This window comes from Pyrgilauda ruficollis, unplaced genomic scaffold (assembly GCF_017590135.1).
Source record: "Pyrgilauda ruficollis isolate IOZ18807 unplaced genomic scaffold, ASM1759013v1 scaffold2, whole genome shotgun sequence".
Lineage (NCBI taxonomy): Eukaryota > Metazoa > Chordata > Aves > Passeriformes > Passeridae > Pyrgilauda > Pyrgilauda ruficollis.
In genome coordinates, this window is record NW_024519206.1 from 8,838,274 (window position 1) to 8,863,610 (window position 25,337).

Below are 25,337 nucleotides of genomic sequence, written 5' to 3' on the forward strand. Positions count from 1 at the left end.
GAAAGTCTGACCCCCTACTGTGCTAACAGCCTTTGAATGCGATTTTGCCACTGGGAGATTGAAAACTAACTGCAAAACTGACTTGAAAAGAAGTGGCATTTGGAACCAGAAGATATTCAGAGAGAAAATCCAGCCTGTATCTAATACTTTGGGGCAGACTGTCTAAGCTCATATTATATCCCCAAATGTTTTCAAAGCAATGGAAGCATGAAAAGCAAAATGCTAATTTATTCTAGCTGAATTACTCTTTGTACAATATGGTGGCAATATAACAAGATTCTATGAAATCTTGTTCAGGCTGTTCAACGTAATAAACCCTTATGTGGTTCTCTGCTTAATACCACTGTATAACATATATTTTCTATGCCAGTAGATTATGCGTTTTCATTTTTTGAACAAAATGATAGATTCTACATTTAAATGCTGTGAATTCATCTACATGTATTTGAAATGCAAGCTTTAATTTTTCTTCCATGTTTATGTATCTTAAACATTATGATTGATATTTATGATGTGTCAGCCTGTTGATCTGTAAAACAAAACATTTTCAAACTTTGTAACAGTAAAGTTCTCGTGCAGCTGCTAATACTTTTATATCTCTGTGGGGGTTTCAAAATATTCCTTAATTCAATTCCCATTGTCTGCATAAGAGGACTATAATATAATTAAATCCAGATGTTTTCTATATGTTATTCCAAATATTTGGGCATGAAGTGCATCAGTTCCAAAATTGAACAAAGGACATGATGACTCTCTGAAAAGATATCTACAGAACAAATAGACAAATACTAATATAATCATTAATATAAACGTTTCTATGACATTGACATAGTGATTCTGATAAGCAAATATAAATGAAGTGTACAGCATGTTGTATGTTACCAACAGAGGATATTTGATATGTCTCCATATCCGTGAAAATAGCAACTGTTAATATCCTGTTTACACATCCAGTCTCTCTGTGTGCTAGAGATGTTTAATTCCAGTCTTAGCAACATCCCCACAAAGTTTTCAATGATTGTTCATCAGGTTGAGTGTAAAAGCAACAGGAACCAAATCGACACAAGTCAAATGACCCTAAACTGATCTGGGTGCCTATAGGGCCATCCTCCAGGCAGAGGGGACATTGTGGAGCCTGTGTCATCCTCACGGGACCTTACTAGACAAAGATGTCCCACGAACACTCATGTATGTGGACAGGCTGTAAGCCTGCAGAAATCTGACCTTTGCCATGAGGGGTGAACCTCTTTTCCTTCCCTTTAGGCTATGAACTCTTATTGCCACTGGCTCCTGGCAAACCCTCTGTGGTGCTGAACCTGAGTGAAGTCAGCAATTCATATGAAAGCAGACCCCACATTCCTTTCAGCCTTAAGAAAAGAATACCTGTTGTGACTTTTAATTACAGCTTTGTTTTGATTTTTATGTTACTTTTTCTTTTTTTAAAATATTTATAATAGAAGATACAGAGGTATATTTCTCTTCTTCAACTTTGTTAAAATGCTCTTGTAAGATAATTCTGATTGAATCAGGTACTCTGAGATGAGATTTAACGGGAAACAAAGCTGAATGATTCTTCCCTGACATCCTAATGTGTTTTTCAGTGCTAAGGGAGCACCAAGTGTCACACCGGCATGGTAAATCATGAATTTTGCTTGCTTACTTTTTTGTTCAGTAATCCATTTAATCTTTGCTTAATTAGTCCTGAAGTGACATCTTCTTTTTAACCTTCTAAAAATTAACTCCGAAAGAATAGTACAAAGGAAAACATTTTCTGCAGCTTTTACTCTTCTAGTATCTAGAATGGTGGAATGCTTAGATAACTAGGGAAAGACCTAAGAGTCTTGCTCTGTCAGTGTTTAGGTACCACAGTTAACGTCCTAGTGCAGTGACTGTGGTTACTCAACAAATCTCAGTGATGTGGATATTCCTTTCTGTACAAGATGCAGCAGAAGTTGTCAGCAGTGGGCTTCAGAAAGTTTAGCTGCATGGAGGATTGGGACTGTCCTAGGGGCTAGAGGCCAGGATATGCAACTCTTTGCACAGCTGCATTCAGATGCTTGGTGTTGACAGACTTTGAAAAGAGCAGAGCAAGGGGAGCTATTGCTTCACTGGATATAGATAAATACACCATGAGAAGCTACACATCTGTAGCTACAAGCAGAATTTAGTGTAAACAGCATAAGATCAAATTTTTAAAATCCCCAAAACTTGCACCATGGTTACTAGTTGTAATGTGTTTTTTGCAAGCACCCAAAAGCCTGAGCAGCACATGGCTCATTAACTTTCAATGAGACTAATGTGTCTAAATTACCCAGAGAGGTTTGAAAATACCTCCCTATTACTGAACACTTTTGAAATTCATACTGACTGTTTTAAGAGCTCTGATGGGAGCCGTGTACTTTTGAAAATCTGATCATTTAATAAGGGAAACTTTTGCTTGTTGAGCTCCTCTATTCTGTGACTATCTGTCCAGGAAAATATTATCCTCATTATGAGGTTACTCTAAAAATAACAAAAACACGATAAGCAACATGGTAGGGTAGAAGAGCTTTTCAAAAAAATTTTTTTTCTATTTTTTCTTTTACCTTTTCAAAATGCAGAAATTCTGGCAAATGGCTCTAACATTTGCACTTTCTCCAGTCTTAAAAATTTAATTTTTTGTATGCAAGTGTTGATAGAAACCAACAAAAGCCAGTAAGTTCCAACAAAGGTTAGCTCTCTGGCCAAAGCTGTATACTTTTTTAAAATGTTGCTGTAGGTGGAATTTCTGCATTTTGTTTCATGTTTTGGCTTTTTTTGGAAGAAATTCCTGGGGACATCATCATATCAAGTATGAACTGTTTTTTCTTTTCTGAGTTTAGCACAATCATGGAAGAATGGGAATGTCAATCAGTATTTCTATTTATTTTGATTTTGTGCCAGTTGAATCTTTCTTTGCAGATGGAGCTGTATGCTTACGACTTGCATTGTGCTTAGGGATCTGAAGATCTCTCACAATGTAACAATTTGAGAAGATGTTTGTAGCTCACTTTCCAAAAATTGGAAGTATATTCAATGGAAACATAGCATGGGGTTTTTTTTAATAACAAATAGTATGAGGTTCTTCCTTGGATGGGAGAAGTTGTGTAATTCCATACAGGAAAAAAGAGGAGATGAAGGATTGTTTAATATTGTGATGAAAGAGAGGAAGAAGGCTGTCCTGCACAGCCATGAAGATCACTCTGTAAAACCCACATTAAGTTAACCTGATTAGGCAGTAAAATAACAGTGCAGCTCTTGTGGAAATGACAGTGAAAGATTCCTGAATGAGAACTCGGCAGATGTCATTTTTTAAGAAAAGAAATTGATTAGAATATTTCCTTACAGTTCTTTGTGCACTTAGTGACTCAGTAATTTACTGGAGCAGTTGAAAATCAGAAGAAAAACATTTCATGTGTGATGGTTTTTCTCCTTCCCCCTTTTGTGCCACCAAATTTTATTTCTGTTCGCATTTTCTAGGAAAACACTCTTTTGTGATGTAACAGTATATGAAAAAGCTGGATTTCTTTAGGTTTTCATTTAAAAAAAAAGGCTTAGAGTATCCCAAACCCTCAATTACCATGTCTGCCAAAATGAGGAAGTCCAGCTCAGTGGAGAGAAGTGCTATTTTTTCTGAATTTATGAGGAAAACAATAAATGTCAGAGGCACTTTGTTTATTGAAGCAGGGAAATCAGGCAAACATATGATTGTCCTAATTTTATCCCATTTTCCAGGGATGCTAAGCATTCCTGCCTCTCCAGAGTCCTTGTTTTCCTGGGTTGGTGAACCATCTCGACACATTTGGACTAGATAATGTGCCCAGAAGAAATCAGTAACCTATCACAGTGAGAAGGAGGAAAGGTACCCTGATCTTGACTCCTCTTCACCAAACATTTTCAGCCTGCCCAAATTCAGTATCAATAACTTCAGAGCACGTAATTAGTTGTAGGAATTTTTAGAAAGAGAAAAAGCTTCCACCTGCAATTGCAGAGTGAATCAGAGGCAAAGCTTCCGAATTCACGTAATGAACAGGCCAAGCCAGTGTCCAGGCCCTGGAAGCCAGCAGCTCCAAGGAAATGTGATGTGGTTGTAGCTACTGTGTGGGGCTTCTCTTGTCTCCAGCCCATCAGAGCACTGCAGCCTCCCAAGCTGGGGCCAAGGAGCGATGTCCTGTCATTCTGATTGAGCTCAAGTTTGAGAAGAATTTATTTGACATATCTTAAAACTGAATAAAAATGAATGCTAGGATAGGCTTAATGACACTGTCAAAGAGAAAGGAACTTGTGTAGGTATGCTTTGGTGTCACGAAAGCTGCCAGGGCCTGCACCAGGGTTCAGCAAGAGTCATCCCCAGAATGATTTTCATGAAGACCATTATAGTCTTCCCACCAGTGGAAGGTTATTCCTCTAATGTATTTTATTTAACACTTACTTTTAATTGCAGAAAGCAAATTTTTTGTAAAAAATTTACTCAGTTTCTGGATTCAATATCTTTCTCTTTTAGCAAAAATCCCACCCCCTGTATACATATCATGTTCTGTTTTGCCAGTAATTATTCTATGATGCTACCAACCCTTCTTCATAATGAAACTAATTGTTCAGTCTTGATCAAAATACTGTCCTAGTTCTTTTACTGACCAGTGTGTAAGCAAAATTGAATTACAAAGTTCTGCTTCATGTGAGTACATAAAAGCTTTCTTACACTGTAGGTTTTCAAAAATGCTTTATAAATTAGCATTAAGAAGTACCTTGCATAGCTTTTTGATAAGCAAGTAATCAGATACTAGACACCTTTTTGACTTTTAAACTGAAAGAAACCCCCTCAATAAGCAACAAGGAGCAGTCCTAAATTCTAAAGCATTTTAAGAGCATAACATCCATTGAAAACAAAATGGAATGTTTTTAATGGGTATTTCAAAGCTTATTCCCTCTAGAAAAATAAGTTACAAAATACTGCATATAAAATTTGAGACTCTTTGAAGTCAGTAGAAACTGTACTGTTTGATTTCAGTAGGACTCGGATTTTTCTTCCGCTCTATCTAGAGCAGGGACAGTTGAAAACTTTTAGAAAAGTAAACAAGAACATCTAAAGATGAAAAACAGAGAAGAGAAAAGTGGAAATCACATGGTATGGGAACATCCAAAATAGAAGATATCTCAGTCAGTAAAGACTGCACTTCTCCAAAATCCTGCAAAACATAGTTTCACTGAAAAATCTATTCAAACCCACAACTCTAATTAAGGGGTTTAGCTGCCAAATAACATGTTGTGGCTAAAGCCAAGTGAGTATTACAGAGCCATTCATGAGCAAAGGCATAAGCTTTGTACTTTGCTTTTGATTTTCTCATGGGAAAGTAATATAAATGAGAGTGATACCTCCCTGTTGGCTTTAACTGTTAGAAATGCAAAGCATGCTGAAATTGTACATAATTCTCTTCCAAAGGAAAGGAAATAGCATTTCAATGGTTTTCCTCAGTGTCTCGTTCAGTTATGGTGGTGCACAATTATTCTTGTTAAATTACTCTACCAGATGGAAGGTTACATTGTGTATTTAGCTAATTAAGTTGTAGGGCACTGGAATTATATCCCAGAGCATAAAGAATCTATCAAAAAGTAAATTTATTTTAATTCCGTATGGTTGTGAAGGTGTAGTATGGATGTCCAACTAAGACTTCAAACGTGGGGATTTTCTTCTCACTTTGCTTAACATGAGGAGATGCTTTCACAAAGTTGGCCTTGCCTACAGAAGTTCAAGAAGACAAATGTGTCTTGAATGTCCAAACAACTTTGGAGCCAATTTTATCTTCATTTTTCTTCAGTGGGGCTGAATTGCCTGCCTGCTTTTGAGATGAACTTGGCCAATGGTTTTCTTCTGCTAGGAGAGCAAGATACACTGTGTTTTGTTTGCTTTTGTTTTCTTGGCACCCTCTTGCCTTTGGACAACTCCAGAGTACAATTCAGCAGTCTAGACCTAACCAGCTCACATTTACTGATGACACTGATGCCCTGTTAAACTGGGGGAGAAGATGATAGTGTTTCATCATGAATTTCTGAAGGTTGATGAAATATTGGACTGTACTTTTTGCCTGATGTCAGTGAGTTATCACTGCTGGATATTTTCCTAGATTAAAATCTGTGGGATTTAAACACCCTATGAACTAGTTCCTTCTTTATGGGGCTTGGGGAACAACATAATCATGAACATAATTATTCTGTAAAAAATAAATTGTGTATCTAGGGGTCAAATGGTGACCATGGCAAAAGCTTTGACTCTGGGGGCTAGGGGATTGTCTGTGACAGTTCTTAACTGAACAGAATATTTTTTCTTGGGATTCAGTGGATTTGGAAGGAGGATTTAAACTGAAGAGTGGGATTTGCTGTATTTGCAGAAAGTAGGATATTGTATTCCCATTACTTCTTTCCAGCTAGAACTGACTGGTGTAGATGGTCAGAAGAAAGGGTAAGAGTTACCAGTGGAGACCTAACCAGAATGACTGCCAGTCATGCATATCTTAATTTATTTATTGAATTATTAGCATTCAAATGAGGGATACCCTCTATACAAGCACCCGTTTCATCTTCTTTTCTCCTCTACATCTCCTGAGAACTCAGATGTGAGTTGACTCCAGAAAGTGCTATAAAGGTGTAATAAAATTACAAAATTTGATGACATGGAGAGAAGATGACAATTAATTTTAAACTGTCCTTATTCCTTAATTCTGTGGTTCAAGCCAGTATAATAGTATTTGCTTTTTAACCCCCTACTTATTATCAGAAAAGGATGTTATTTTACATGTAAAAAGATTAAGATGAACCAGACATAGTAGTGAAATGTCATGGTTTCAGCAGACTTGAGCTGTAACGAGGATTCATAAGGCCCAGTAAAACCACGGCCTTCTTGAAACTGCTGTAGAACCCTGTGGTGCAAATGCAAGGAGATGCTGTTTCTTTGCTAAAATCCAGAATTTATTAAAAATTTTATCAAGAGACCTGTTCTTTTGCCTTATAGGTTACATGAAGAACATGTATCAACAGGAAATAATACTGTTCAGATAGTCAAGATCTCCGATTTTAGCTAAATCCAAGCAGTACAATAAGTAATTTCTACATCTAACTCAATAAATTGTGCCTAGAAAGATAACACTTGTTTGCATGGATAATGAAACAAATATTTTGTGTTTCATACAGACTGCAGTGAATAACAAAGAAAAGTTAGATATTTAAAGTAACTTCAGGGACTATTTAATTTTTGAACCTGCTTTAGAAAATTAATGAGAATTTTCTAATCTTCTTAAATTGGTTTCCTTAGCCTGAAGAGAGCAGAAGGGCTTCAAGATCCCCTCTAATCTAATTAGCTCTTTTACCATGTGTTTCACTAAACCTGTTTTTTTATTTAGGGCATGGATATTTACCTTAGTCTGAAAAAATAAAGCATTCTACCTTTTACAGAAGTAAAATAAAGCAAGGACTAAAGGGTTTCACATATGACCAGCACTCCCCATAAAGTGAATGGTTGTACAGGAAACAGTTTCAGTAGATCCTGAAAACACATTAGGTGATGCAAGCCAGAAAAACAAAGCATCTCCATCCTGTACTGCTGTATCTGGTTCTCCTGCCTTATTGGGACCACCCAGCAGTCAGGTCCATGTAGTTCTTGGAAGAGCTTTAGAGGGCATGTGTAAATAACTTTCACTCTCATTAATCTAATTTAAAACTCTTTCGGAAGTGGCATTTTCAATCACCAGAATTGAGAAGTCATTGAACCCACAGAATTATACTACATACAGATTACTGCCATCTTCTAGTCTGTCATCCAGTGGGGAGAATGTCCATGTGTACATTGTCCAATATTGTCTTCCACTGAGATATGGCCTTATACAGCAAATGTCAGTCAGTCATGTATGAGGACAAAGAGGCTCTGCTCATCTTGCTTTATATAATCATGTGGAGGTGGCTGAAACACTGTGGCTGCCTACAGGAAGCCAGAGCAGTAATCAGAAACTTCATTCAGAGCAGGGAATAGTTACATGATTGTGAGAACCATGCACTGTAAAGGTTGTGAGACCACCAGATCTCTCAGGACTCATTCACAGCTCTTCACAAAGCAGCTTAGGAAGCTGGAAGCAGCTTCTGTCCCTGACCTGTGTCTCTCTCTGCCTCTCTAGCTTTCTGCCAGGCTTTGTTTGCATCCATGGTTTTGCTGAGGAAGCCCAGATTATCTTCATGTTTATCTTTTCTGGTGGTACTTAGGGCTGTCTTGTGCATTTGATTCTGTCTACCTCAATTGAAGGGGAAACTGAGAAGTTTCTCCTTAGTCCACAACTTTCAGACCAGCTTCTTAGGAACCTAAGATAGGACTGTTCTGGTTGGTTTTCTTGCAGTATTAATGTGGGATTTAATATTTTCCTTGGTCTCCAGACCCTGGCATAACATAGGCAGGCAGGCTGTTTTATTGTTTATGTACATTGCCAGGGTGACTGGGAGCCCACAGCACCCAAGAACCTGTTGAGCTATGCAATGGACCTGACAAAATGAGGATCTCTTCACAGTGGGGTTTTTTCCCAGTTCTGCCCCTCCTGCTTCAGGATAAATCACAACAAAAATCTCCAAGTTATCTCATTATCCATATGCAGCATCTTCTTGAAGATATTCAATTGCCAGAGTGCTAGAAAGAAACTTGACAAAGGATAAACTAGTGGTGTGCTGGCAATACCCTCATTGTGCTAACCAGTGCCATCTTAATGCTTGTTTTGCAGTTCTGATAGCTTGTACCCATGCATCATCATTTTGTGCTGTGACTTTGAGCTATCTTAGGCATGGAGTGTTATGGTTGTGTGCTGTACAGCACAAAATCCTTGTCTGTACATGAGTCTCGAGTACAATAGTATTTAAAAAAAAAGCAACCTGTATGGTGTGAAACAGATTTCTTGACTATGTATTCAATTACTGATACCTGTTAGATATGAGCCAGAAAAAAACCCCAAACTCCTGCATAGAGCACAGTGCAGAATATATTCAAGTCAGTACATATGACTCTCCACAGCTTAAAAAAACTATGGCTAAAGAAATAGAGAATACCTGTGAAGATTTGCTTGAAGATCTTGAAGTTTTTTGGTTTTAATTGATTCTGGTGACCTAATGATGTTAGGAAAGTTCAGGTTGCTGTTTTAAAAGTGATCTTAGTGACAACAGCTGATGCCTGGGCAACGGTGGACAATTGATCTTTCTTGAGTAGGGTGTCAGTTTTGCCACTGTTACTCATGCTGGCATTGGAATCTTTTTAGCCAGATTTAGCATTATTTACCTCGACTGCCCCACAGCTTTTCTAAGCCAGCCTGCTTGTGAGGAAGAGGAAATGCTTTCACTTTAGAGCCTTTAGGAATCTGGACAAAAGCTCACTTTCTGTTCTTCAGGCTTGCTATACAGGGCTTTAGCCTCAAGATGAGGACCTGCTTGCTATGCACCCTCTCCCATCCCCCATTTCCTGCCTGGCTTCATTAAATGCTGATTTGAAGTTGGCATACACTCTTCTGATACAAAAGTACTAGTGTGTTCCAGGAACCATCGGAAAGTAATGCATTATTGTCTTTTACATTCTCTTCATATATGTCTTCTCCCATGCGTAAAAAGGATTTTCATTCCTTCTTCTTAAACATCTCTGTATGTTTAATAAAAAGAAACAATGAAGAAAAGCCCTGTCAAGAAAACCTCAGCTCATTTGGGAGCAATCTGGCCCCAGGCTATATTATTTAATGCTAGTATCTGCAAATTGCTAATATTAAGCAAAGTGGAGTATAGGACGTAATGACTTCACTGAATCATTTTCCTATCTCTTGTGCTTATATTTGAGCTTCATGTTTTTTAGGAGAGACTAGCTTGTTTCACCTATCAGTGATAGCTCATGTGATGAAATTAATGTGTACCTACATAGAAGCCTGTATATTTTCTGTTTTTAACAGTGCAGTTACTTTATTCTTTCTTCTTCTATGAAGCCACTGTAAAGTATGAGAAAATTAATTCAGACAGTTTCTCCCCTTCACCTACAGCCAAAGCTCTGTAGACCTAATTACAAGTCATGGCAAAATGTTAGATAACCTATTCTTTGATTGCCTGTGGTATCTTCTGCTGTTGTTTAAACTAATTCTTTCTGTGTCTTTCATATCTGTTTCCCACTTAGAATAATTTAAAGATCAACACCAGTCCATAATTACCAGCACTAAAAAGAGAATAAGCCAGGTAATAGCAATAAAACTGAACAAGCCATATTACTGCAACATTTCATTATTCCAAATTATGCTACATCTACATAAAAAAAAAGTAATTTTCAGATTAGTCTTTCCTGAAATCCTCTGAAGTGGATCAATCAAATGGAGACCAGCTGATTCCTGTTGAGAGCAATGACATGGGCTTTGACGGCCTTCAGAGAAAATAGCTGTGTCTTTTTGTTTTCTTTGCAACTAAACACTTTCAAATAATGTATGTTCTCTTTCTCCATGTGTAAATTGATTTTTAGTTGTTCCAAAATGCAAAATATAATAGTGTAAAGTGTAATAATAATATGAAAGTGTAAAGATTTGTGGAGCAAAGACGTTAGCTAAACAGAGACCAACTAAACCAATATCAGCTGTATACCATTTCTTAGTAAGATTTTAGAAGCACGGCCCAACCAATCAGACTGCTGCCATGAAAATTTGCCATACTGTGTTCCTCGTCCTCATGGCCACATTCCTGGCCACGTGCTCTAGTTTTTCTCTTGTCTGTGGCATTTGGGCTCCTTGGTCAGATGTTTCAGTCCTCTACAGCTGGAGTAGTCAAACACAGCAAAACCCATACCATTCCATACCTCCAGCACTTAGAGAGGCCTCTTTTCCACAGGAAGGTGAGATACAGGATGTCTGCTATATGGGATAGAATTAATCTAATTTTGAGTTCTGGACCCCAATGAGATGGTTAGCGTATAGCAAGTTAGCCATGTGCATTAATTTTCTTGCTGTGTCAGTGTCTTAGTTCATGGTTGAATCACCATATATATTCCCTGATGGTCTTTTCAATAATTTTGTGGTATTACTGTAGCAAAAAAAGTTACTTCTTAGGGTCTTGTATTTGTTACTCTGCAGCAAGCTGGGGAGTAAATCTTTAAGCCTCAAAAGTTTTTTGGCATCAGCTCCCCATATGACAGTTTTCCCCATAGAGAATGCCTTTGTGTGATGAACATAGTCAGCTGTGGCAATGGATTAATTAAGCTGAGCAAAGGAACAAATAATGTGCAGTAAAAATACTTACAGGGTGGCTAATGCAAAACAGTTATTTTGAACATTACCCCTCTGTAGAAAAACTTCTAAGAGCCACTAGTTAAAGTATTGAGCCAAATACTCATTTGAAACATAAGGCAAATTAATTATAATAATTCTGGGCCATTTGCTACTAAGACTTTCCAAGTTTCTTGCAAATACTATGGAAATAATCTAATTAAAAAAAAAAAATTGAAAAAATTATTTTCACTTTTTTCACATTGCTAATGATCACATTTCAGAGTTTAAAGGACTAAACCAGTTTCTAATAGATCTTACTTATGTGCTTTAAGGCAGTCAGTGTGTATATATATGTATATGTTTATAATTGCAATCCACAGCTCCGTATTTGAAGATTAAATACTTAATTTTGCCTTTTTAACTGTCAGAAGAGAGTTGACAGTTATAGTTGTCTTATTACTGCCCTCATGCAGGAATGCACTGAAGCACATAGGTTTGCTGTGGTGATCCATACCTCTTGCAGTGAATGATAATTCTGCCCCAGCCTTGGTGGAGCAGGGTGGATCAGTGTTCTCTACACTCACACACCAAGCCAATGCCTCAGCCACTGCTGGGAATCAAGAAACCAGTGTTTGGTTCTACATTTCTTTCATTGCAGCAGATATCCTTAAATTGCTTAGAATTGTATGTTTTGTCCACTGAAACCAGAATTCATTTTGCTAGCTATTGCGTCTTAGTAAGTACCACGTTAGGTGTTAGGTTAGTGTTTCAGGGAGAAAATTCAGGAAAGCCAGAATTTGAAGCAAACACTCTTCAAACATTAGCTTTGATTTGTATTGTGGAGTTTATTTTATAATTTTAAAACCACTATTCTCCATGCCATTTAATATTAAAATTATTTCCATTTTTAAATTATTGCTGTTTTTCATGCATCTTCTCAATGGGTCATAAATTCATACACTGACTTTAAAATTTGTTTTCTGTGCTTATATGATGCATTCAGATGCAGAATATGATGGGAATTTGGTAAAAAAAGAAAGGGAATTGCTGTGACTAAGCATGAAACATTTAAATAGGAGTGGAGAATTTTTCCAGTGAGTCTTGCAGAGGATTTGTGTCACATTCATCTGTCATGGATGCACAGACAGAATATGTACAGACATATCTCTTCATTTTAAAAAGTACTGAATAGTAGAACTGGAAATAAATGTAAGTGCAAAAGGAGTGAGTGCCTTTTCTTTTAAATGTCATCACACCGGGTGAGATCTGTGGTGATAGCATATACTGAAGTCATAGCACATTATGGTATTTTATATTTTCAATTTCATTGCAAATGGTATCTGAGATAGTAAACAAGTCATCTGTACTTTATTGTTAGAACCATCCATCTTAACAGTGGTAATAGGTGATAGAAATAAATTTCTAGTTAATAGGTTTATTATTAAAGATTTCCAGTGCTGCTCCAGCCTATGTATCTTGGTCTGAAATGTATTTAAGGCACAGAGTTTTCAGAGGGTGGCCCTTGCCATGTGCAATGCAGAGCATGACAAAGGTCAGCGTGTGACAGCAGGTACTGCTGGTCACAGCAGCTCTGCAGTGACGTGCAGCCCCCTCGCCTTCCCACCCCTGAGGGAACAGGTGGGACAGAAGGAAAAAGGTTGTGCAGTATGACATGAGGAAAGGGACTAGTATTAGAAGTATAGGATTGAGTTCCTGCCCCACAGTGACAAATGGTATAATTCTGAATTGAGTAAATATGTAATGTATATTGGTTTTCTGCTAACTCTTGCTTTTTCTTTTAGGCCGGGTTTAAGTCTGTGCATAGGAGAGAGAGCTGACCCCAGTTTTTAGCTCTGTTTTGAGATATTGCTTAGCCAATCCTCAGTTCCAGAAAGGGAAATACAAACAAATTCTATTCCACAATTTTCTTTCACTAGCTCTTAGCAGTCTGTTTGATATAGGGTTTATTTGAAGAATAAATCAATGACTACATGGAACACTTTATCATGCTAAAAATACTACAAAATAAAAAGCACAGCAGAGCTGGCCTTCATATGAAAGGACTGTATCCATTAAGGAAACAAAGGTGGAACTTGCCCAATGTGCATTAAATATAATCCTAGGTTTTCTGGGAATCAACCCTACTTCTTCATTTTCAGAGCATATATTTTTCTCTGTAAATGTTCTTAGGACACTGCCATAAATCTAGCTGTTTGGTGTGTTACTCAGAAAACACTAAAGTTCTGGGCCTAAAATCGCTGACCAAGAAATGTTCTGCCAGCAGGGCTTGTCGTAATTTATATTTCTCAGAGAAATCAAAAGGCACCAGTGAAGGCTAATCTCTGTTTCTGCAATTAACCTTAATCCGGTTATAACATTCTAAGTTCCAAGATGTGTTTTCCAAGTTTTCACCTACAGGAGAGATAAAAATAATGTAAATTAGATTTGCATTCATTTGTTATTAATACATATGATAGTAACAATTATTAATGGGTAACTTCAAAGTTGCAATGGAATGAGAAAAATGCTGGGATCCCAAGCACTTCAGCTCTCTTCAACTCTTTCCTAACTTGCAATCTAAAATGAAGTTGTATGAGGAGCAACAGGATGACTGAGAAGGTTGGGCAGTAAAATCTCTGCCTCCAAGTCCTCCTTGGATCAGATGAGGTCCTACAGGGTCAGTGGTGTCTGACACAAGCCAGGAATTGGGTTTGTAGTCACATATTTTCTTCTCTTCATTTCCAGCTTCAGAGCCCAACTTGAAGGTACGTTCAAGATTAAAACAAAAGGTGACAGAAAGGAGAAGCAGTCCTTTACTCAGGAGGAAGGATGGAAACGTCAGTTCATTCAAGAAGCGTCTTTTCGAGGTGACAGGTGAGTAAGGATGGGGAAATCCTGTATCAGTTGCCACAGCTCACAGAATAGTGGTGTTACTTCAGAATTGAAACTGTTTGCTAAACAAAATGGGCATTTGCAGTATTTGGCCTCATCCTGAAAATTCTTGCTTTGACTTTGCATTGATATTTAGTAGATTCTTGGCTTTTTCAGTTGATCAGGCCATATCTTTATGCAATCAACGGTTACTAGTCTATAAGACATAAATCTGAATTCACTTGATATATCAGAATTATGTCACACCAAGATGGAATTAAAATACAGCTTGAATAAACACATTGATGTCCCTGTCATGTGTGAAACTGGAAGAGAGATGTGAATGTAAGCATGAAAGTTACTATTTTCCTGATAAATTACTTCCAGATTATAATTTTTCTACAGCTAATTTATTAATTCCATTTACTGAAGCCTCTATGAGATTCTTGATGTCCACTTCCTTAATTATAGCTGATTTCTTTACAGTTTGCATACTTACAAATAAGGTATAATGTGAAATATTTATCACTGGATGTATTTTCCTGATGACATTGAAGGAGCAGAAACATTAAAATAGATGCCTTCTTTTCGTAGCTCTGACAATAACTTGAAGCCTTTCAGGTTGCCGTTATAATTATTAATATTGGCTATATGATATTTTAGACCTTTCATAACCCTGGTTAAACATTGTTACCTGAAATCTTTTTCCCCTTGCTTTTTATTCTCTTAACTGAAAATGGCCCCTTATTTAAATGCCTATTTATAAAAAAATGCTATTTTAATTTTCAAAAAATGAGAAAAAAAGATTGTGTGTCTCTGCTTCTCTGATACAGATTGAAAATACAATGCAAGAACTTCTACATGGCCAGTTAGTATAGCTGGGTCTTGGAGTCACTTCAGTAAATCAAAGAGTGAGGGATCCAAGTAACAGCTAGGAAGCCTCCTGTCATGTCAGTCAAAGTGAAAACATATTTTTCCATATGAACTAAGGCAAAAAGAGTAAATAAGCAAAGAGGTAGCTATAGAATATTTGCTGCCACATTTAGATATTAACTACTTCAACTACTTGAGTGCTTTAATTTGAAAGCTATCCTTTGAAAGAGGTTTACCTCCACTAGTAGGTTAGTCTTCCATCTTTAACCTTCTTAATTGTTTCCATTACATATATATAATTTATATTAGTGTAGAATTAGAATAACTCAAAAAATAACATACAATGAGGTCATCCTCTCCCCCTTTGTCTTAGACAGATCTTGGGACTTTTTAAATCAAGATAGCATGCAGCCTTTGAAATACTATTTTAATGTCTTTACATACTGTAAATATTCCTTCATATTTGTGCCAAAGATGTAATGAAGATGTGTATTTTGCCATTAGTACTGTGTATATAATGACTGGTCCACAATGGGCTCATCCCCTTCCTAGACAGAAGGGATGGCAGTAGGCCTCGTCTCTCACAGAGCCAGGACTCTTTACAATTAAACAGGATAGAGTTTCTTTTCTTTAGTCATTACAAGCTCTGTGTTGGTGTCTCTGCCTGATACTGAGTATCATAACCATCTTTGTGGGAAAAACAAATACTAAATTCTTCTTATGTGACACAGACAGATCAGAAGGGGATAGATCAAGCATATCTTTCCTTCTTAGTTGTAAAAAGAAAACCAAAGAAATGGAAGATGAATCAAGAGTCTTTAATGTACGTAAATAGTGTAACCAATAGATATTTTTCAACAGCAAAAAAAGCCTTGTGCTATAAAGATTATACAATTAATCAAGATGATGTGTACCTTTCCAGAGTTAAATTCATGTATGTTTAATCTGTTTTTCAGAATCCTCCGTCAGTAGCAGCTCCCCTGGATCAGGTCCCAGTTCCCCAAGCAATGGCCCTACCAGCAGTACAACAGAAAATGACACCTCAGTTTTGTCATCTAACATTCAAGCTGAGGTAAGAGTCATTATTGTGTATTGTGCTTGGGTACCTAGACTGAAGAGGATGGAAAATTTGATTTGATCTTACTCACAAGCAGAGTAATTGGGATACCAGGACACTACAGGCTGACACCTCAGTATGTCATATATGAGATATATTTTTATGTATGAGATGCATGTTCAGTAGACTCTATGGTAACAAAAGTTCAGGGAAAAGCAGCAGTAGTGCTACTGGAAAAGTGGAGGGAGCTGTGAAAGGAACTTGGTTACAGAATATTACCTTCTGGGATGACCTGAAAGAGGTGCTCACTGCTGAATGCTGATACAGAGCTCCTGCATACAAAACAGTGGTTTAGGCATTGGTGATCCTAACACATAAGAGCTAAGGTGGTTCTAGGTTCAGGTGAATGCTGAAGTATATTTCTTTCATCACCGTATTTGAGTTAGGTGACTAAATACTTGTCACATCTCCCTTTTATTTTACTGTATCTCAGTTTCCTTATCAGGGCAGTACTTAACCGCCGTAAATGTCATGCCACAATTCTTGAATACTTGTTTTGTAAAGTGAGATTGTAAACGGAAGGAATCTTAACTACTCCTTATTCTGTTTCATACATACGTGCCTGTAACAACAGGAATGCAGATGGTAAATCAGTTGTGATAAACCTCATTTAGCACAGATGACATGCCCAAGTCATGCTTTCCATGGCAATATTGTAAAGGGACAGTAAACTAATTTGACTAAGAGAGACTCAAATGTACTACATCCAGCCTATAATTACTACAGTTCCTGCTTTGGTGGCAAGGTTTTCTATTAATTGTTTTATGCTGTTTATGTTAGAAAAATTGCATAAGAAAATGTGATTCAACAGAGTTTTAGTTAATGGAGCTGTTTCTCCAGGTCAGTGGCAGGACATTCACCTAAAAAAAGCCCTGGAATGGGCAGTTCAACCTCCAGCAGTGACTTTTCCCCATAATGAATTAATTGTGTGTGTGAACTATGATCCAGGGGGCAGGTGGGTGACCTCTGCACACTGATTAGTAGCCTCTCTCTGGCCCGTAACCAAAAAGAAAAAAAAAATTGCATTGATGGCTAACATGTGGTCTTGTCTCATAGCCCCCCATATGTGATTGCAAAGAAATTTAAATGAGGCAGAGTAAGATCCATCATTAGGATTAGATCAGATCCTAGTTGAGTGGAATGGTGTGTTTTAATACTGAGAATGTTTTAGATAGCAGTTGGTAGTATGTGGGTGTTATTATGGGCTGTATAAAACAGAAAATCTTATCCAATTGGATCTTTTATTGACTTGAGGATTCTATGGAAGGGCTAATGTCTCAGACTGATACTTGGTGCTCATGACTTTGCATGTTACAGTTTCTGAATACTCGCACCATCAGAAATACATCCAGGCCTGTCAGGCTGGTGGTCTCTGGGGAGATTTGGAAAGGTTGTAGCAAGAGCCAGCAGTTATATTCTGTTTGCTAGTAGAACATTACATTGCATATTATTTGCCACTTCTGTGCCAGACATCCAAAATTATAACCCCAACCTAGATTCAAAGAAGCTCAAAGGAGCCTAAAGCGTTCCTTTAGAAGTTGAGCTCTGCATGCTGGCGTCTGTCACTTGACTTGCTGAAATGTGCTAAGAAGCTGAAACTACAGGCTTCCACTTCTGGATCCAGTTGGAGATTTCTTTACCTCTCTGGTTACTTGACTGTCAGTACTGTGGTCCTGTGGGTTCAAACATTTTCCATAAATCTCAGCTTCAGTGATTTTTATTTCAGTGGGATTTTCTTTGTTAGTTTAACAGCAGCCAAATTTCTACATATCTCTTTCCTAGTTTAGTGTTAGCCAGCTCTCAAAGGCTATACAGCTAATCAATTTTTAATCCAATTCACAAAGTACAGAAGTTTCTAATAATAGTTGAGTGTTCCAAAATCACCCAAAATATCACTTGTTTTTCTGTAATCCCATATGACTCACATGGCTGTTGTTTCATAATCGTTGTTGTGACATTTGCAGTAAGTGTTGTGCTCATATCTGAGTGGGTGGATGGCCGCGGTTTTCATGGCAGCAAATAAAACACTTTTTGCTGGGGAAAAACAGGTTGCTATGACAGAGTCATTTACCAGTAAAACATGAGTCAGTACCGTAAATGATTACACTGCAGTGCAGGGACGGAATTAGAGCATTATCAGTAATGAAACTGCTTTTTAAAGTATTTTTACCACATCCATTGGAATAGTGAGACTTTTAAGTGGTTTACTCTCTGGAGCAGACCGTCTGGTGGGTAGACGGTTACAATTTTTTGAATGAACAAAGGTGCACTGCACATGCTGCAGCTTTGCTGATAATCTTTTACTATCACAGTTCCCTTAATGGTACTTTCACTACCATTTGTTAAAACACTGGTCTCATTATGTGAAACTTGAAAGTTGAACTCAGGATTTTAATTGCACCTTATAAATAAAATCCTGTTTTTATTAGGCACAGTTGTCTCCAGTATCATCAAGGTTCACCGCAGTAGCTATTTGTCTCCTGTAGCATGCCATACTCTTTCAGGTCACCTGCTGTGCTGGGGCTAAATCATACTTGCCTGAGAAATGCAAGCAGAATTGAGCCCCTGCACAGCATGTCCCTTGAGTTCAGAGGGACAACCTGCTTTAGTCATGTGAAATGATTAATTTTAGGCATTCATGGTCTGGTCAAAAGCCATTGAAGGCAATGGAAAGTTTCCAGTTGGTGTTACTGGGCTTCAGATCAATTTCTTTCTTCTATTTGTGATTTGGAAAGCAGTATTTCCTAGAATAACACCTGATTATACAGGAGAATAAATTACATAAGTGACAGATAAATGCGTATTTGCCTCAAGAAATACCAATGTAAGTAATTGTGAATACTGAAAGCTGTGACAATTAGCTCTGCAATTGACAAGTATTAAAGCTAAACCATTTTGTCTTCCCCCCTTAATCTATAAATGTGCATATAAACATGCACATGTAGGAGTTCCTGCCTCTCAACAGGTCCCACAGCACAACTGAAGCACGGTTGCTCGTGGTTACTTGTTGATCATCGTGCACTGTTACACTGAGTTCTTGTACTCTATTTTAAGAAAAAGGATAACTCTGTTGACAGGCTATTTTAAGCATCAGTAAGCAGGATCTATGGACCCAAGGAGCAGGTATGTGGAGGAGCAAGTAGGGCATGTTTCTCTTTGGGGTAATTTAGGTGCCAGTCCAAACCACCATGTCTGTGTGTAGGACGAGGACATGGCTTAGCCATTGTGCTGCCAAATGACTCTCTTAGCAGCTCCTGCATGTGCCACCATTGCAAGGTGTTGTTGACTGTGTAAAAAGAAAAGCTGCAGCTGGGATCACAAATTTCTGCCTCTGGGAGACCCTGCTTGAGCAGGGTGGTTGGATTTGATGACATCCAGTGGTCCCTTTGAACCCTACCCATTCTGGGATTCTGTGATGCACAGAGGGCCCTAATCTATGCAGGTGGGCTACTGCATTTATTTTGGGAGATGAGGTTAAACTGATGCTTGGGATAATATTACCTGAAAATATTTTTAAAAATCAATCACTTATCCAAATGAAAACTACAGGCTATTATCAGTATTAGACATTAAAGTAAGATGTTTTTACTAATAAACTCCTGTTTTCAACATTAAACTGTTGTGGTAGATAACATCACTGCTTCTGCCTGATGAAACAATCATGCCTGACCTTAGTGTGGTAGTGTGTTTTACTCTATACACCCTTCCATTGTTATTTTTATTAATTCAGATCTTAGAAGGTAATAGTGGCAAACCAAAAACCAAATATTAAACATAAATCTTTCGAGTGGCTCTGTAACAATGCTGCAGTTGCTACAAATTTGATTATATTCTAGGAGGCACATTGGAATGTCCTTTTTCAATTAAATATTTGTTGACTCCCTCCATAATATCTCCATAGTTTTGATACTAAATCCATACTTGGATTTATTCATGGTCAAAGGTGGATGTTATTGAGGCAAGACACTGTTAGCCAGGAATTAATGTAATATACAAGTGGAGCTTCTTTGTTTTCTACACTATCTGTTGACATTCCCTAGGTACCAAAAGAAAATTACAGGGATAGACTTCTACTGTTATTGTCTCAGTGATAGGTCGTATCTCCAAACAAACTGTATGAGGAAGGTTATATTTTGGAATAACATCCTGTGTTTTTGTGCTTAACCACTTTTCATTGATGGTCTGAAGTTGCATTGTATTAGCACGAAGTATTTTACAGAGTTAATTGATATTCCAGGTTTGTCTGGGGGAAAATCTACAGCTCCCCACAACATGCTTGACAAGTTATTATATTTACTTTAGTCAAAGCCCGAGTGTGCAGTATCCCTCTTGGAGGTGGTCTATTATTGGAGTCCCATATGCTTTTTGTTTGGGAAGAAAGCAGTCACTGTGTCATACTGTTACACAGGGTATTCTTTTTCAAGGATGTTGTTCCCTTGGGGACCATATCATGCCAGAGTTCCTAAGTCTAATAAGACCTTTGTAGCTCTTATTGAGTCAAAGTTCTGGGAGGGAAGCAAGAGTTAAACAGAAAATATATTTCAAGCAACTATACTAGACCACATGTTGAAAAATATCACTGTTCAAGCAGAAAGGCAAAGGCTTCAAAAAGATTCCTGATGTGGTAATCTTGTTATGTTTCTTCCCAATTAATCTATGGAAATAGAAAGGGTGATCTTTGTAGAATGTCTGTTTTTATTTTATAGTAATTAAAAATATATCAGCAGTTCCATGTCCCTGAAAACTATATCACAAGTCTTCAAAAGAAGTGTTAAAAATTTTAACTTGAATGGATTAGGAAAGCTGTGAGGGGTATCCCATTATCAAAGAATGACAGGGTGCTGGTTTTGTATATATGCAGACAGAGAGAGAAAGAGAGTCTATTATTTTAAATGGCAGATGCCATAATTTCTACACAGAATTTCCATGTTAATGGATGTAAATAATGTACCTGAAACATACCCATATCATAATCTGGCTAACAAAGTATACGGACTAGTTAAAAACCACATTTTGTACCTTACAGCTGAAGTCATAACAACCCTGGTGAAGGTTTAATACATCCATAGTCATGATTCAGCTGGATATAATCCTGAATTCACTGGATAAATTCCCACTGAATTTGTTGGAGTGACTGTCCAGTTGATGAAAAGAACTGACGTTGAGTTGAGGAGAAGTTGATAAGATGATCTAGGAATCCTCAAGATTTCAGCTTTCCATAGAAATTTGATTTACTAACCAAGGAATAATCTCAGACACATATCAGCTGTTTTCTTAAGAAAAAAACTATCAAGAGTGTTTTCACAGGGACAGTAAGTTTCCATATCTGAACTCCATTGGGTTGCAAACCAATGACTGGGACATAATTGGCTTTCTGTGTATTGGGATAAAAGCATAAAATAACCAAGATAAAAAGATTGGAGATTAACTTTCATTGGTTTTCCCCTTTATTCCAGCGCCTGGTTTCCCAGCAACGCCTTTTGATACAGGATGAATCAGTGAACTTGTTGAGTCTGTACACATCCCCTTCTCTGCCCAACATTACCTTGGGACTTCCAGCAATACAACCTCAAATCAGTGTAAGTGACCAGTCTCAAGCCTTTGTGCATATGTTTGCTTCCAGAAAACCTACTTTCTGATTGTTCTCTTTATATTTTTAGCATTTTGGAGCACAGGCAATTCAGAGCAGGAACCAGACCTCTCTATGCATTGGGAACAACTTGAAAGCAATATTCATTCTTGATCTCAAATAAACAAGTGCCAGTGTGGATCTTAGCTAAGTACAGGTCACATGCATTACATTTATGCCAGATAACAAATTTCAGATGTGGCAAGAAGTATGTGAGGATTATTTAGTATAAAATTTAAATTATATGATAATTTCTACCTGTAGCTTTTTTATGAGATTCCAGTAATGACCTAAACTGAGTTGGAACATTGTAGGAGAAGAATGTAGTATTTCTCTAGCTCAGTAAAACACCCGAAAATTTTTGCTACTTGCAAAATTTACAGCAGATCAAAATTTACCTGCTTTCCAACAGCAACAACAAAGTAAAAATACTGATATGTGGTGGTTCTATACAATAGTATGAGAATTGGTAACTTCTATGAAGAAATTAGGAGTTATAAGCACGGGTTTCCATGGATGTAAAAAAAAAAAAAAAAAAAAAAAAAAAAAAAAAAAAAAAAACAAAAAAAACCCAAAGGTGTTTATAAAAAAAAAAAAATTAAATCTATACAATCCACAATGGTTTGTAATAATGCTACTTAATTCCAGTGCTAAATGTAGTTTCAAGTCAAAGTTCCATGTTATTTTATGCTTTTTCAATACATTTACCATTCTTAGCAGTAATATATTGTTCCAGTCTAACATTTTAACATCAGGTACAGAACTCTGCAAAGAAAATTATGTAAGCCTGAAATCAGTTCTCTAGAAATATAAGCAAATTGTTGGTTTTGAAGGATGAAAAAATTGAACTTCATGAAAAGTAATGCTTACTTTCTCAAAAAGTAAGCATCATCAAAAATTTCTTAGCTATTTCACAAAAATATAACTAGCTTCAACTAGCTTCAAAGTAAATTTGTAACATTAAAAATAAATGAAAATATGTTTCATTTGCTCACTCAAATCTTATAAGCTTTTGATGTGGCCAACTAGCACCAAATATTACTTTTGGCATTAGAAAAAACAAAGGGATTGATTTATACAAGTAATGTTTATTTCTGTTACTAGAACAAGCAGTTGCAAATTGAAAGTAAAGCTTACTTTGGTGTTTGTTTTTCAGGGGAGGGAGATAGCGGTGTGAAGTAAGCACAAACCAAAAGAAAAAAAAGAAAAAAAATTGGTGAAAACGTTATTTTAGAATTTGCTGGAATTCACATTATCAGAGATACTGTTTTTACTATGACTTACCATAAGTGGTTATCTGCAAGCCTGCATATTTCTGTTGGGTTATTATTCTTGTTGTAAGAATTGTTATTCTGCTTGAACTACCATTGCAAGGTTTTTTGGTTTGTTTTTTTGTTTTTTTTTTTTTTTTAAATAGGCAAAGAACAAAGTAATATAAAGTACATTTGCTATGATGAAGGGCCAAAACTTCCAAAATATTTAAATGAATAACTGTGCAATTTATAAGGCACTTCAAAATGCCTCACACATAAAACATCTCTTGATGATTCTGTAGATGAGAATTTAACCGTATAAGTTTGCTTTGCAAAGGGTAAAACTTACATTTGTGCTGTCCTTCAGGGAGTCAGGGAGTGCTCCAGGAAAAGTAATAGCTTCCCACTACTACAGGTAACTATTTTGTTTTGCTGATTGGCTTGCTGTGTGATGGAAAGTTATGTGAAAAACCAAGCCTTGCCTATTTCAAACTCAATGCAAACTATTTCCTCTGATCCTCTAGTTTCCTGTGCAGGAGGCTGTGCAAAGTCTTTAGGAATTTTAAGGACAGGTCCCGTTCTTGTATTAGTAATGTTCTAACTAGTAATTCCTTATGCTTTGGCTTTTATTGCTGACTTTTTTTCAACTGGTTTCAGTAGTCAGTTTCTCACAGCATTATATTTAACTGGCATGTTCTTCCTTTTCATCTCATGGTCAAAGTGTAAGATAGGGATGTTAACCTTTCCTTCTATATGTGTTCATGAAGACATGAGACCATCTAATCAAGCAGAGTTATAAATGGCCACTTACTTCTCTGGAAAGCAGTTACCAATGCTGTTGTTCTTTGACAGGCTTCAACGTCATTCAAAGAAAAGCAGAAGGGGGAGACCCCACCACTTAGACAAGGTGTGGCCTTGGCTGGACAGTATGGAGGAAACATCGCTCCATCATCAACTCATCCTCACATTGCTTTGGAGGGAAAGCCAAACAGCAGCCACCAAGCTCTCTTGCAGCATCTGTTACTGAAAGAGCAAATGAGACAGCAAAAACTTCTTGTGACTGGTAATGACCAAAGCTCCAGCAGTACTGATTTAAGATGTTTTTAATGACACTAGTGTTCAGTTTAAACTAAATGCAGTAATAAAAATACCGCACATCCTAACTCTTGGGAAATGTGGAAGGGTGGAAGACAAAAGGACAGCATCTTTGTTTTCCCTTTTAGTGATTCTGTTCCAGTCTGTTAGCCTGAATGAATTCAATGATTACAGAAAAGAGAAAATGATTACTTCATCACATTCTTTTGTAGCAGCTGAACTTCCCAGCATGGTGAGGCACGTGATACACGTTCCACTGCATCAGTGCAGATGCAGAGTTCTGCAATATACACCCCTCTTCTCTCTGAAAATTTTCTTTCCTGTTAAAACTATTAGTTTGCTGTTTTTCGCAGGGGAGTGAAATGTCCCTGTTTTGCAGGAGCGGTTCCTCTTCATCCACAGTCTCCTTTAGCAGCAAAGGAGAGAGTCTCACCGGGCATAAGAGCTGCCCACAAACTGCCTCGTCACAGGCCTCTGAACAGAACCCAGTCTGCTCCTCTTCCTCAGAGTACTTTGGCCCAGTTGGTCATCCAGCAGCAACATCAGCAATTTTTGGAGAAGCAGAAACAGTACCAGCAGCAGATCCACATGAATAAGGTGAGTTCCCAAAGTAAAGAATTTCCAGTAAATTTAATGGTGAAAACTAACAACGAAGATTAGTTATTGGCACCATGTCATCATGGACAATAAGAGAGGTTCTTGCAGGAGTATCTTGTTTTTTGTTTATGCATAGTTGATTCATACATTTAGTAAGGATCTTAATTTTAAAGTTCTGAAATAGGCTACAATTCGACAAAATAGAGTTGCTTACAGTTTTACTTGACAGGTGTTTTCCTGTTGAATGGTAAATTATGTCTTAAAAATTGATGTGTACTTCTGAGCTGCAACAATGACTCCACTTGCTGCTTTTGAATTGTATTAAAACTTTTCTTATTGTGGACTAGAATGTTGCATCAATAGGTAACTCATTTGAACCCAAATCAGCTTATTAAATTGATGGGCTTATATATGAAGCTTACTAAACATCTGGAGAAATTTTTAATCAGTGTTTATCAAACTGACTTTTTCCCTGTGAGTAACACCAAAGTTTTTTACCTGTATGGTGATATAAAATGACCATATAAGGAGAAAGAGAAAAATTCCTGTTGCTGGTATCTGGCACAGAGTTGAATGGTGTCGTACAAGATTCCCTGTACAGTTACATCTTATTCTGAGCAGGGGCAAGGGAA

At 37.2% G+C, this 25,337-nt stretch overlaps 1 protein-coding gene across 6 annotated transcripts in view; it reads left to right on the plus strand.

Annotated features, from left to right (window-relative positions):
• HDAC9 (histone deacetylase 9) overlaps window positions 1-25,337 on the plus strand; it is a 450,604-nt gene that overhangs the window by 235,779 nt on the left and 189,488 nt on the right. For all 6 annotated transcript variants that reach the window (XM_041466346.1, XM_041466345.1, XM_041466340.1 and 3 more), the window contains 5 exons: window positions 14,016-14,144; window positions 15,971-16,086; window positions 21,588-21,710; window positions 23,866-24,076; window positions 24,488-24,705. In XM_041466346.1, the coding sequence (XP_041322280.1) occupies window positions 14,016-14,144; window positions 15,971-16,086; window positions 21,588-21,710; window positions 23,866-24,076; window positions 24,488-24,705 (797 nt within the window). The remainder of the gene's footprint in view (window positions 1-14,015; window positions 14,145-15,970; window positions 16,087-21,587; window positions 21,711-23,865; window positions 24,077-24,487; window positions 24,706-25,337) is intronic.